Source organism: Oryza glaberrima, chromosome 5, assembly GCF_000147395.1.
Source record: "Oryza glaberrima chromosome 5, OglaRS2, whole genome shotgun sequence".
Lineage (NCBI taxonomy): Eukaryota > Viridiplantae > Streptophyta > Magnoliopsida > Poales > Poaceae > Oryza > Oryza glaberrima.
This window is the reverse complement of record NC_068330.1, coordinates 18,424,203-18,438,117: the sequence shown is the minus strand read 5'-3', so window position 1 is coordinate 18,438,117 and position 13,915 is coordinate 18,424,203. Positions and strand designations below refer to the sequence as shown.

The window sequence follows — 13,915 nt, the reverse complement described above, 5'->3', positions numbered from 1 at the left end:
CTAGGTGATGATTCTCGTAAAGCATGGCCATGGGCAGAGCATGGTGTCACCACGTTCAAGCAAATACCGAGGAACGTGATATAGCCCGTCTTAGGGGAAAAAAGAAGTATATATGGACAAGCAAGTCCAATGGCTACAAACTAAAAAACACGGGCACACAACATGAATCTTGATTCTTGGATTTGATGGCATTTTCTTTTCTACTATCTGCGAAGTGGTGCAGCAGAATCCCTCGAGTTCGTCAATGTCTTCCCTCAAGTGTGCTTTTTTAAAGTTAGAACGAACACTAGCGTGGCGCCTCCTGGGAGTCATGGACCATCGGAAAAGCCTCTGAAACATTCGTGGCACCAATTTACTTGTTACTGGCATCAAATATGTCCTAACATTTTTATCTTGAAACTATCTTATTCCCAGTTCGATGATACGATGAATTGCTCTCGCAGCAGCAACAGAAGGGATCTACTAGCAGGAATGCAGGACAACAGAAGTGGTCTCTGCCTCTCTCATCTGAGAGAACAGGATCCGGCAGGAAGCATAAAGCACGAAAAGAACTCTTTTGGCTGAAAGCTGTGTCCCAAACAAATTGTTCATGGGTCAAAAGAAGTCTTAAATCGTGGAAAGTTCAGCATTAGTAAGATTTTAAAAATCGCGTGGAGACTCCTTCAATCATGGCAAAGTTGCTTCAATCATGGCAAAGTCTCAGAAATTGATGGGATAATAACTGCCAGTAGCTCAAGGCACACAAGCATCTGATGTTCTCGACTCTGAAGCCACCACAGCATAAAACGTGTAAAGCACTGGAGCTAAACATACACTCAAACAGGGATTTGGATCCTCTGATGCCTACAAAGGCAGAGGAGCCGGATCCCTCAAACAGACACTGGAGCTTTATCCCTTTATCCCCTCTCGAAATAGTAATTCAACACCGGATAAAAATTGCCCTGATCAAATATACTGAAGTAGTAGTAGCACCAAAATTCCATGTCCATACAAATTCTGATCCATTGCCTAACATTACGACGGATGCAGAGGAGCCGTAGAGCATAGCAGAGCAGAGCTGACCTACTCGATCACTCAACTCACTCACCAGTGTGACCAGTTCACTCCTCAAGCTCTACGACCGGCTCGGGCAGCGTGGGCAGCACGGGGTAGTTGCGCGAGAAGCAGGCGTCGCAGTAGCCCTCCGCCTCGGCGCCGTAGATGCTGTGGAGCTTGCCGAGCGAGAGGAAGGCGAGCGAGTCGCTGCCGATCTCGCGGCGGACGCCCTCGAGGTCCATCCGGTTGGAGATGAGCTCCCCCTCGCTGGGCGTGTCGATGCCGTACAGGCACGAGCCCACCACCGGCGGGCTCGCGATCCGCATGTGCACCTCGCGCGCGCCGGCGTCGCGGAGCAGCCGCACGATCTTGCTCGAGGTGGTGCCGCGCACCAGGGAGTCGTCCACCACCACCACGCTCTTCCCGCGGATCACGCCGTGGACCGGTGCCAGCTTGAGCTTCACGGCGAGGTCGCGGATCGCCTGCGTCGGCTGGATGAAGCTGCGGCCGCTGTAGTGCCACCGGATGAGGCCCTGCTGGAACTCCAGCCCCGACGCGCGCGCGAACCCGAGCGCGGCGTAGAACCCCGAGTCGGGAACCGGGATGACCACGTCGGCGCCCGCGGCGGGGGACTCCTCCGCGAGCGCGCGGCCGAAGGCGGTGCGGCGCTCGTGGACGGCGTGCGAGAAGACGACGGAGTTTGGGAGGGCGAAGTAGATGTGCTCGAAGACGCAGGAGCGGCGGGGGCGGTGCGGGACGAGGCACGCTGAGGAGACGGACATGTCGCGGCGGTCGACGACGACCACCTCCCCGGGCTCCACCTCGCGCTCGTAGGTCGCCTCGATGAGGTCCAGCGCGCAGGTCTCCGACGCGAACGCGACGGCGCCGTTGCGGCGGCGGCCGAGCACCAGCGGGCGGAACCCGTGCGGGTCGCGCACGGCGAACATCTTGTCGGCCGTCAAGAACAGCAGCGAGTAGGCCCCCGCGAGGCGCTCGCACGCGTCGCAGATGCGGGACAGCAGCGGCCGCGACAGCGACGTCGCGATGAGGTGGAGGATGACCTCCGTGTCCGACGAGGTGTTGAAGATGGAGCCCCTCGCCTCCAGCTTGTTCCGCAGCGCCTGGTAGTTGACGAGGTTGCCGTTGTGCGCGACGGCGACCTGCCCGAACCTGTACCCGGCCAGGAACGGCTGCACGTTCCGCAGCGACGCGGCGGCGCCGGCGGTGGAGTACCTCACGTGCCCGATGGCGGCTGGCCCGGGGAGCGACGCCAGCCGTGCGGGGTCACCGAACACGTCGGCGACGAGGCCGAGCCCGGTGACCGACTTGAGCTTCCCGTCACCCCCGACGGCGACAATCCCGGCACCCTCCTCCCCGCGGTGCTGCAGCTTCTGCAGCCCGAGGTAGCAGAGCGACGACGCGTCGGGGTCCCCCACGACCCCGACCAGCCCGCACTCCTCGCGCGGGTGGTCGTCGGACTCGTCGTCCTCCTCGTAGGAGAACGGGGTGACCCGGTCGGGCAGCAGCGCCCCGGCCGCCGGCAAAAGGCGCAGCCGGGGCAGAGCGAGAGAAGACGGCTTGGAGGAATACCTGAGCTGCTGCTGCTGCTTCGACCCGTCGGCGGCGGCGTGGTGGTGGTGGCGGAGGAGGAGGAGGCGCGACGTTGACGCGGCGGCGGCGGCGGCGGCCATTGGTGAGTGGGGGAAGGGGAGCGGCGCGAGGGATTGGGGGGGAATGGATGGGTTTCCCCTCCGAGGGCGAGGTCAAGGGGCGGGATTTAAAGAGGGTTTTGCTCGTCGCCGTCTCTCCGCCGTAGGATGCGATGTACGGTGCTGAATACATACCATCGGTATCCGTATCGTATCTCGTACGTGTACCGGCTGCTGTTGCGTTAGAAAAAAAAAAGGAATTCTGAGTGCGTAGTGACCGAGCTCGAGGCTCGAGGAGAATGGGCCACTGATGGGTGGGCCCTGCTATGGTGGAGTAGTAGTAGCCGCCTCGAGCGCTAGTGGATTTGACCAGGCCGTGTGCAGGTCGGCATATGCCGGCGGCTGGTCCATTTCCGGTCCAGGGTTGGGGTCCCACGTGTGGGTACTGTGTCGGTTTCAGACTTTTCAGTGGACACACACGGGTGTGGGCTGTCATGCGATCTCCTTTTTGGGCTGGAGTTACTGTGGGCTGCCATGAGACCTCCTTTTGGGCCGGAGTTACTGTGGGCTGGATAGGCGGCCTTGTCGGAGACAGTCACGGCTCGGCCCGTCCCATTTGTTTGATGGACCCGAATACTGTCGCATATTGCTGATTTGCAGTTCCCCTCTGGTAAAGTGCAAGATGACGCTGAGGAGGTGGATGCGAAGATGCCCGTCAGCACACACCATCACTTTTCACCTTATCACATCACTAACCACCGCTAACTAAAACTCTGAAAACACACTAAAGCATAGAAACACATAATAACACTCCAGTCCAAGGAATCAGTCGTTAGCACGGAGGAACAAACACCACGTTAGCAAATACGGGGAAAAAAAACCCTCCAGTACAGCGAAGAAGATGAATGACAAAAGAAAAAAAAAAGGACGCACGAGACAGCAAGATGCAGAGACGAACACAAAGCACCAGCAACTAATAAAGCAACTACTGTTAATTCATATACGGAGTATACCCCGAACACGACTTGAAGAGTGACGACCAATCGGCATTCGAGCGACCGGCTCTCACAAGTGACAAAACCGGGAGCAAAAAAAAACAATGGAAAAACACAAGGCGGCCACGCGGGAGAGGAGTCCATCGGCCATCGCAATTGAAGCACGGCGATGGGGGTATCTGCAGGTTGTCCCGCCCCGCAGGGGGGTGGGGCCTACGACTACGATGAATTGGGATCTGGATCGCGGCAGAGGCGGGGGAGCGCAGGAGGCGGCATGTGAGGGGGCGTGCGTGCGTGCGCTGTCGCGGTGGTGGAGCCGTCCGCGAGATCGTGCCATCGGTCCTTCACCGTGGATGCTAACCACGCTGCATTTATATTTGCTGGGTAAAACTCCTCTCTGCTTCCCGGCTCCCTGCTACGCGCACCCGACCGTGTGATTGATATTGATACTGATAAGCAGTGTAGCAGCCCTGGCACACTGACATCCGTCTGTAAAACATACACACTCCGTCACATAAAAAACCCAATCTTATTTACGAACCTGGATATATACGTGCCCAGGTTAATAGCTGGGGTTTGTCTTTTTTTTTTGATATAGTAGTATTTTTTTCAACAAAATACGTACTAACACGTAAAAGAAAAACAGAATATGTAGGGTGACAACTTTCATGTCTACCGAAATTCCACCGAGTGTATTTAATGGTATCGCGTGATCTCTCTTTACATGAGAACCTAGCCATAGTACATTCTCATTTTACCGTCGTCACCTTTTCTACCCTAGTGCGTGTCGTGCATCTAGGGGTGGGCAGAATAAGACCGAACCGAAGAGACCGGGACCGAGACCGAAAAATTCGGTCTCAACTATTGAAAGACCGAAATATATTCGGTTTATTCGGTCATGGGCCTCAATTAACCGAATTGACCGAAATAACCGAATTAGGCTCAATAGATCTAGTTGGCCCAATAAACCCACTAATAAGAAACCCTAGGGGCAGGTGTGTCACAGCCTCACAGGCATCGACACATCGTTTCATCCCCATCCATCCTGGAGCGGCGCCGTCCCGACTCCCGTCTCCATCCCATCCGCATCCTCCTTCGCTCCATTGTCGGGCGCCGCTTCCGCCTCCACCGCTGGGCGCCGCCTCCGCCTCCACCCGCCGGGCGCCGCCTCTAGCCGGCGTGCCTTCGCCTCCACCGCTTGGCATCGCCCCTAGCCGGCCCGGCGCCGCCTCCACTAATTGTTGATTTGCTTTGCTTTTGCTGTTTTTACATATAGTTTTGTTGATTTGCTTTGTTTTTGCTGTTTTTACGGTTAATTCGGTCTATGACCAAGACCGAACCAAACTAACCGAAGACCGATTTGCTCGGTCCTGAGATTTGTTGGAGACCGATTGGTCTTGAGATTACAAAGACCGAATTTTCAAAAAGACCAAGAAACCGAACCGAATTTTTCGGTTAGACCGAATGCCCACCCCTACGTGCACCCGACGCTATTGGTTCAATGGCACACACTTCCGTTAACAAACTCTATGGACAATTGTAGGTTGGACATTTGAAATGTTGAGTAAAAATTCAAGATCAACATATCTTTAATTCAACCCAATGGCCTACTCCCTCAATCCCAAAAAAAGCCAATCTCCCCTCCTAGACAACGAATTTGGATAGCCCTTTGTCACATCTCCTCCTAGGTTGTTTTTTTTTGGACGAACATTATTTAAAAGTCTGAACTTTTTTTATTTAAAAGTGTTGTGGCAGGTTTGTTCTAAACAACCCGGTTACCTCCGGCATTTCTGTCCTTGGTGCCCATTGTGAGTACACCAAGCAAAATGTCCATGCAAATTGAAGAATAAGATACTCATTTCCACCTCTTCCTCTCAAGTTATTACACTTGTTTCCCCCCATTTCCCTCCAACCCCGGACACCCCACACACGTACGAACAGGCCACAAATCCTCAAATATCGGACAGCGCAGGGATCGAACGCAGAGGAAATCCAAAATCCGAAATCCGATCCCCTCGAACCAAAGAATTCGAAGCGCGCAGGCGGGCACACGCCCCAAATGCGCCGGCGGACGACGCGCGCCGCCGCAGAAGCAGCACGGCGCCGATGAGTCGCGCCCCTCCGGACGCCGCCGGCGACCTCTTCGCCGCCAACCTCAAGGGCTCCCTCCTCGCCGTCGCCTCCTCCGCGTTCATCGGGGTCAGCTTCATTGTCAAGAAGAAGGGGCTCCGCCGCGCCGGCGCCGCCGGCCCCCGCGCAGGTCCGCCGGCCTTATATTTTTCTTGGTTCTCCTGGTTTGCAGCCTATGGGCAGCGCCTCTCGCGTTCTTTTGGTTTCTTGGGCGTTGTTATGAGGTCATGTGGCGAGGAATGTCCTAAAGGCGCCCCATTTTATGGCCAATCTGGTGCTCTTCGTCAACGATGCGCTGTAATCATTGTTTGTTCATGGTGAATTTCAGGTGTTGGAGGCTATGGATACCTCTTGGAGCCTCTCTGGTGGGTTGGAATGATTACAAGTAAGTTCTTGCTTTCTTAGGTTGCTTATTTCTTGAGGGGCTAGTGCAAAATTATTCGAAATTCTTGATATTTTTTTTTCCGAATTTCGTAGTGCTCATTGGTGAGATTGCAAATTTCGTGGCTTACATGTTCGCACCGGCTGTTCTGGTTACTCCCCTCGGCGCTCTCAGCATAATTGTTAGGTACAACTGGGATGTGTTCCCTTTGCTTGTAAAATTTCCTGGTTAGAACCCATGGTTTGAATTAGTTTTAATCTGTCCATGCAATGCGTGGTGAATGCGTAATATTTGTGGAGCAGTGCTGTTCTAGCCCATTTCATCCTGAATGAGAAGCTGCAACGGATGGGAGTGCTGGGCTGCGTGCTCTGTATAGTCGGATCAACAGTGATCATCCTTCATGCTCCTGAAGAGGAGACACCGAGCTCAGTGGAGCAGATTTGGCACCTGGCGACACAACCTGGTATATCCTTGTAGTTTCCCTTTGTACTTTATTATCGTCAGTCATCACAGTTGTACTTTGTATTTTCTGCAGCCTTTCTTTGCTATGTGGCCTTTGCACTGGTGGTCTCACTGATCTTGATGGCGCATTGTGCTCCCCGCTATGGGCAGACCAACATAGCAGTGTATATAGGAATATGCTCTGTGATTGGATCTCTGACGGTAAGTGATCTCTATGGACTATGAAAATGCCTTTGTTGTTAGCTTGGTCTGGTGTTTAATAGGTTTGTTTATCTTATTTTTGTTATGCTAGGTAATGAGCATAAAGGCAGTTGGTATTGCAATCAAGCTTACAATTGAGGGCATAAACCAGGCTGGCTATTTCCAAACTTGGTTATTTGCAACTGTTTCAGCTATATGCATAATTATTCAGTTAATTTACCTGAACAAGGTACACCTGTAGTCATTTTGTTTAGGTAACAGAAATATTGATGTTAATTTGCATGTTCACATCATGATAAACTTTCAGGCACTGGACACTTTCAATACCGCAGTTGTGTCCCCCATCTATTATGCGATGTTTACATCCCTCACTATTTTAGCAAGTGCCATAATGTTCAAGGTATGCGGGTTTTAGTAAGTTCCACAAATGCCAGTTAGTTTAAGTCCATTTACTAGAACAAAAATTTGAGAATATGTTTTATGGTTTCCAGGATTGGTCTGGACAGAGTATAAGCAGTATTGCTTCTGAGATCTGTGGATTTCTTACTGTGCTTTCTGGTACCGTTGTATTGCATTCTACAAGAGAATATGATCAAACTATTTCTCCAGGTAATTATTTCTGAGTTTTAGTCAATCAATGCTTGGCTATTCTTATATGAGAAGATGAATATTTGTTCTGTGGTACATCATGCTGATAATATTATTCATGCAAACATAAATAAGTGGTTTTCCCAAAGTTGAAGTTATTTAGTCACTGCAGTTTGAGTTTCCAATCTCCTTTTGCTAGCCTTGTGGTAACAAAGCTGGTGTAAGTTGTGGTTGTTGAGAGTTGGTGCTTTACTTTAGTATTAAAATCACTACCAATTTGATAATTCCTACTGAAAATTGTTTGGTTTCTTTTAGCAGTGAAGTTACTTTAATCAAAAGTCAATAGTATTTTGCCTCAAGGAGATAGACTTCGTTCTGTTAACAGTAGTTGTCATAGGCTTACTCATTGCCTTCATAGTTATGGATCAAGAAAGAAATGGCCTGTGGATTGAAAAGTATTAATCAGGCCTACTATTTATGATGTCTTGGCATATCTGTCCTTTTCAACTGATTTAAGGCTTGCCTCTAGATAGTTATACAATGCCAGGAATCCCTCACTTTTTTTAGTGCATGTTCTTTAAAAAAAAGGAAAAGTAACGGCAATGGGATTTCTCCAAGATATTACTAGCACTTCACAATGTCTATGATATTATAGGTTACCCAATACTGTTATCATATATATAGAGTGGTACTGTAATAATTTCCTGTTTTTATTTTTTTACTACAGACCTTTATACTCCTCTTCCCCCAATATACTGGCATATCCAAGGGAACGGTGAGACGGTGAAACAAAAAGAGGATGATTCACTCTCTGCTGACTTCATCACCGTGGTGCGACAAGATTACTTTGTCTAAAGAATAGAGACCGTCCTGAATGCTCGGTAATCTCCTCAATATCGTCTTTCAGCAGTGACAAGACCAAATCAACTGCAAATTGTAGGATTGTAGGATTAGCTCGTGCATGATCATGCTGCATCCAAGCCAACACCCTCCAAAGGAGCATCGAAGCAGCCTGGCTTTTTTTTGCCCATTTGCACGAAACAAGGTCTTCTGCTTGTTTATCAAGGTGGTGTGACATGATCTGTTATGTGTATCTGTTCCTTTGATTCGAGGAGCAAGTTTATGAGGCTGCTCTTGCTAGTTTGACGGATGTTTTTTTGGCTTTTAGTTTTTGAGGTTTGTCTGTTGATGCATGTATATTGTACAGTCTAAATGAATGTAAGAAGCTAGATCTACCCTCTTTCGGTGAGGTTGAAACCATTCATGTAGCCTACTAGCGGTTGCTCACCATATTAGCGCTGCAGAGTGTGAAACTCTGCTGTTACAGTTCACATTGGCATAGCATTGAGAGTCTTGGTATTTACTTACAGTGCACATTAGCTCTTTAAACTTTTCTGCTGCTGTCCTATTCAACTCGTGACATGTAATAATTACTGTTCCCGTGCAAATATTGCTGAAACTTGAAATGGTTATTGCTGCTGTGTGCTGTCCAGGAAAGCACAATTTTGCTCATCTATTATATACTAAAAGTCCATTAAACTTCTTACTAACGTTCTCAAACTGCCACATGGCATCCTACAAACGTTCCTAAGTCGCCACATGACATTCTAATAAATAATAGAAATTCCTAGAAATTCTAAGAAAAAAACAAAACATCTGTCCATCCGTTTTCATTAAAATCGGTGGACCCAATGTTTCAAGCCGTCAGATTTATCTATAAAAAAAAAAGCTTTCCACCTCCACCTCCTTCCTCCCACACGTAACATCACTTTCCCTTTATATGTAGTCACGTATAATAAATATATAACAATTGATTTACACATGTACAGGTGTAGAATAGATTAGATCAAATCATATTAAAGTAATTAATCCCTCTCTTCTAATCTCATGATGTGTATTTGCGAGAGAGAAATAAATATATACTATTCATCCGGAGAAAATATATGTATGTATATATGCATGTACATGAGACTATTATTTGAAAAAAAAAAAAAGAAAACATGCATATGTCCGTACATAAAAAAACCATATTTTTCCTACAAATACTCATAAACCACCACGTGTACTCCTAAAAACACTTCTAAACCGTCATGTGGCACTCCAATTAACCGGTGGACCCACTATTTTAGATTTTTCAGCTATTAGATTTACAATTATATAGTGGACCTGATATTATACGTCATTAGATCTATTTTTCAAAAAAAAAGAAAAAGAAAATAGCATCGATCCCCTCCCGTCCCGCTTAAGTACATTTTCATTTACGTGAACTCCATCTGTGTACGCCCTCCCCTCTGTTCCTTTTCTCTCCTATTTTCATAATTTTCATGCTATTTTAGTTAGATGGAAATCAGAATTTATAATAATATTTTTTTAAAAAAATAAAACTAAATCACTGTCCTATACACTTTTATAGAAACGGACGTATGCCTCCTCCTTCGTGTTCCAAGGCCGGTGTCCACCCTCCTTTTTTATATATTATTTAAATTCAAACTAGACCGAATATTTTTAACCATTAAATTATTAAATTATTATTATTATATCAAATAGATTTTTAAACCTTTTGATTAACAAAATGCACTAAAATTAGAATAATTTAAGTAGTTTAATTAGAAAATACAGCACCCAAAGTATTATAAATTAGATCTAATATTAAATGTATTTATAAAAATAGATAACTCTAAATTATACTGCACATTCGATCTATTTTAAAAACAGTAATCTCCTCCCATCATCCTGTCTTTCGTAATACCACTCTCCTCCCACTCTGGCTCTCGCATCCTCTCCTCTCCAATGCAATTATCGCCTCTTTTATTTTTTTTCTAACTAACATAATATAAAAATAGTCATAACTATTATTTTATTTATAATTAAACATTCATTAGCTATATTTTGCTATATAAAAGTTAAAATATATCATTTGAAGGTAGACCCTATCGTTTGCATGAACACTAAATAAACACGAAAATTAATTGAAAATATGTATCGTGTTACACTAAATCATTGTACACAATCAAAATCAATTAAATGCCCTCAAGAGTGTTCGTAAGTCACCAACTACATAATTAAAGCAACCATAAGCTACATATATGGAATACTCCTATGCTTTTTAAATCCATGAAACCATTATTTCTAACCATTAGATCTATCTCATGTATAAAAAAACAAGCGTGTATTCATGGTACATCACATTTTAAAAATATTACTGTGTAGTTATATTTCGTCGTTATCGTATTCATGTTAGATTGCGTGGAGCCTCTCACTCACTCTACATGAAATAAATGTTCAATGGATCATCTTTCAAACTACATCAATCATTTTAGGCTATATAAACCCATACATTTACTAGAGCTTCATGTCCCACCCAATTCATCCTTTAGTAAACTATGATAATATATATGCAACTAAAAAAAGAAAACCAACTTACTTTTACTGACATGTTTTCTAAAGAAAATAAGTCTACCTTCTTTCCAAATGATGAAGAAGATTATAAATAATTGCTTATAGATATTACTTAAATATGATTTAACATAAAGCTAATAGGTTATAAACTTATAAAAGCAATTAATGCCATGAAAACAATTTATAGAGAAATCATGAGAGGTGTTCTCCGGTTAATATTTCACTTTTATAAGTATCTTAAACTTAGCGTACGACACATGCCCGCGCAAATGCGCGGGCTACCTTCCTAGTTCAAATTTAAAACACATAATTTTTCTACAGTGATGTGCAATTGCCATGGTTTTATTGTAGAACTCCATATAATCGTGTGCACAGAACACTGATAACCATTTCATTCTCCTCAAATATGACCAGATAATTGTTCAGAAGCTTTATTTAACCCTTTCATTCCACTCAATTAGGAACAAACCAATCAAAAAATTTACATCAAACTGCTTATATAAGTACTTGTAACCTACAACGTTATTACCAAAATTTTTTCTACTACAACTTATCAAATCAGATGCTACTCTACATTGTACCCTATGAGAATGTGTTCTATCTTGATGCGGTTCCTTTCAAGGCTCCTCTCGTGTCGTCCTCCGCCATGGGTGGCACGGGAGGCAACGACCCGGCCATCCCTTCTCCCTCACCTCCCTCCTCCGCCTCGCCACCGCCCGAGTGGCCGCCAGCAAAGCCGCACGTTAACAAGGACAGCGGCTACGGGGCCCTTCTCTCCTCGCGCTCCGGTGACCTGGGGAGTCATCCAGGGAGGCGGCGGCGATAACCGCCAGATCCCCGCCGCTCCGGCCGGATCTGGCGGGGACAGGGACGACGTCGACGGCGGTGGGGATGGCGATGGCGGTGGGGATGGTGATGGCGGCGGGGATGGCGATGGCGGTGGCGGAGTTTGCGGATCCGGCGACGGTGCGGCGTCCGACAGTGGAAGGATCATGCGGCGCCGGTGGCCTGTCCATCGCCCGATGCTGCCGCTTGTGGCGTCTGCTGGCGATGGTGATGCAAGGAGGACAGCCGGATTTGGCTCCTCTAGGTCCAGATCTGGCGCGTCCTCAGTCGGAGGTCGGGTGGTGTGGAGTCCGGTGTCATGCAGGTGGTGTGAATAGTGCCGGTACCTTTCGGTGTGCAGTTGGCATTTGGGAGCTTCCGCTATGGATGCTTTGGTTGACAGGGTCTCCGAGGTGAAAACCTTGCTCCGCTTCCAGTGCTAGCAACGGTGACTCCCTCGAGCGCCGTTCTCCTTCTTTAAGGCGTTGCTTTTGGAGCCCTCGTTTCAACTCCACTTCAAGGGAATTCTCCGGGTGAAAACCTTAGATTCGTTAGGATCGGACATTGCCGTCGTTCTGTCGGCGTTACCTTCTTGAAGGCTTCGTTTTAGGAGTTTCTTCCCTTTGTTGGACTACTGTTCTTTGGTTCAGTTTGTCAATGCCGGGTTTTCGCCGGTTTTCCTGAAATTAACCGTGCTATTGTAAGATTTTTGGGTCCAGTTTTCCTTATAAACTGGATCAACTATCTTCTTCTATAGTGAAATTGCAGGAGCTCCCTGCATGTCCCCTCGAAAAAAAAGAATGTGTTTGACCATGAAAAATCTACGGAACCCTAACTTCAGACGACCCATCTACAGATATGCACCCTGCTCAATAGAGATTGCTTGCGTCCGATCTATCGAGCCCCATCAAGAACATAGGCAATGGAAGCATGCTTGGCTCCGGCGAAACGAAGGACGGTCCAGTGAACTCTGGCGAGCGAAACGAAGCATGCTCATATAGTCCTTTTGCTCCCGCCAGGGCCCAAGTCTTGGCCTTCTCCTTGATCTTGGTCACCACGTTTGCCGCTAAGAGTTCTTTGTGCCTAAAGACTCTCTGGTTTTGTTCCTTCAAGACTTCCCAGGCCGTTAGGAGGATCAGGGTACGTAATCCTTTTTTCGGCACCCCCTTGGTGGTCTCTAGCCCTATCCACCATTCGTGTACCGTTGCAGCTGGGCCCCAACTTTCCGGTATGATATGTTCACGGGAGGTCCAAGCCAACAACGTTCTCCAAATTCTCGTCATGTACCTTCATTCCATGAGAAGGTAGAAGATCGTCTCTGGGGTATGCCTACAAAGCGGGCAATAGGTGTTGTTCGGCCATTCGTGAGTTGCCAGTCAGTCAGATGTCCAATTCTATTTTGCACCACCAGCCAGGCAAAAATTTTACACTTTTTAGGTGCCCAAGGCTTCCAAATGATCACTCTATAGTTTGTACTGGTTGAAGTTTTGTACGCCAATGCCGCCGTGTATTTCCCGTGGTTTGTGAGGTTCCAAGTGACGTGATCTATCTCGCCGTCGGTGAGCTGCATTCCTTGAATTGCATTCCATACAACTGACATAATGCCACTAGCTGAGAGGTTGAGGTCTTGTAATGGCAAATAGTTGCTTTGAAGTCCATGTGTGTAAATAGAGCCATTTTTTTTTTTTGAAAATTTTGCACAGCCATAGTTGACATGAAAAAAAGGAAGGACGTTCACCCCAGTGCTTAAAAGAGTTCCCCCCATTTTATTGTTGTACAGTAGAATTGTGAATCGGAGTCAGTGCTTCATTCAACATACCATTTTACATTTCTTTCTCAAGTATAGCATCTCAATTGATAAGAAACTATTTTTGACTTCACCCCAGTGCTTAAAAGAGTTCCCCCCATTTTATGGTTGTACAGTAGAATTGTGAATCGGAGTCAGTGCTTCATTCAGCATACCATTTTACCAACTGTAGCATCTCAATTGATCAGAAACTATTTTTGACTTCTTTTCAGTAAATAAGAAACAAATCAGTAGGTGAACTTACATCAAACTGCTTACAGAACTGCATTACAAAAAACCTACTGTCCATGCAACTCAGATGCTACTGCTGAACTGCATTACAACCTGAAGACTCTTTTCGAACATATACAGAATTAGGGATAAAGGACTTGACAATGTGATTGAGCACAACTGCACAAGAACCCTATTAAGTCCTAATGATCTATCTACAGACATGAACCCT

The 13,915-nt window shown here is 46.8% G+C and overlaps 2 protein-coding genes across 2 annotated transcripts; one reads left to right on the top strand and one right to left on the bottom strand.

The window, feature by feature from the left end:
* Positions 1–681: 681 nt before the first annotated feature.
* LOC127773672 (amidophosphoribosyltransferase, chloroplastic-like) lies at positions 682–2,795 on the bottom strand. Its single transcript, XM_052299811.1, has one exon. It carries the CDS (start codon positions 2,724–2,726, stop codon positions 1,101–1,103), a length of 1,626 nt encoding a protein of 541 aa, XP_052155771.1. The 5' UTR covers positions 2,727–2,795; the 3' UTR covers positions 682–1,100.
* A 2,771-nt stretch (positions 2,796–5,566) lies between these two features.
* LOC127773674 (probable magnesium transporter NIPA6) lies at positions 5,567–8,890 on the top strand. Its single transcript, XM_052299813.1, has 9 exons — positions 5,567–5,939; positions 6,138–6,194; positions 6,287–6,377; positions 6,494–6,654; positions 6,727–6,854; positions 6,946–7,083; positions 7,162–7,254; positions 7,346–7,463; positions 8,170–8,890. The coding sequence occupies exons 1-9, from the start codon at positions 5,786–5,788 to the stop codon at positions 8,295–8,297; spliced, it is 1,068 nt and encodes a 355-aa protein (XP_052155773.1). The 5' UTR covers positions 5,567–5,785; the 3' UTR covers positions 8,298–8,890.
* Positions 8,891–13,915: the final 5,025 nt, after the last annotated feature.

Excerpts from the sequence above, each read along its gene's own strand:
- LOC127773672 (XM_052299811.1), bottom strand. The coding sequence starts at position 2,726 with ATGGCCGCCGCCGCCGCCGCCGCGTCAACGTCGCGCCTCCTCCTCCTC.
- LOC127773674 (XM_052299813.1), top strand. The coding sequence starts at position 5,786 with ATGAGTCGCGCCCCTCCGGACGCCGCCGGCGACCTCTTCGCCGCCAAC. Across the intron at positions 7,255-7,345 it reads CAAGTGCCATAATGTTCAAG|GATTGGTCTGGACAGAGTAT; the intron begins GTATGCGGGTTT and ends TATGGTTTCCAG. Across the intron at positions 7,464-8,169 it reads TGATCAAACTATTTCTCCAG|ACCTTTATACTCCTCTTCCC; the intron begins GTAATTATTTCT and ends TTTTTACTACAG.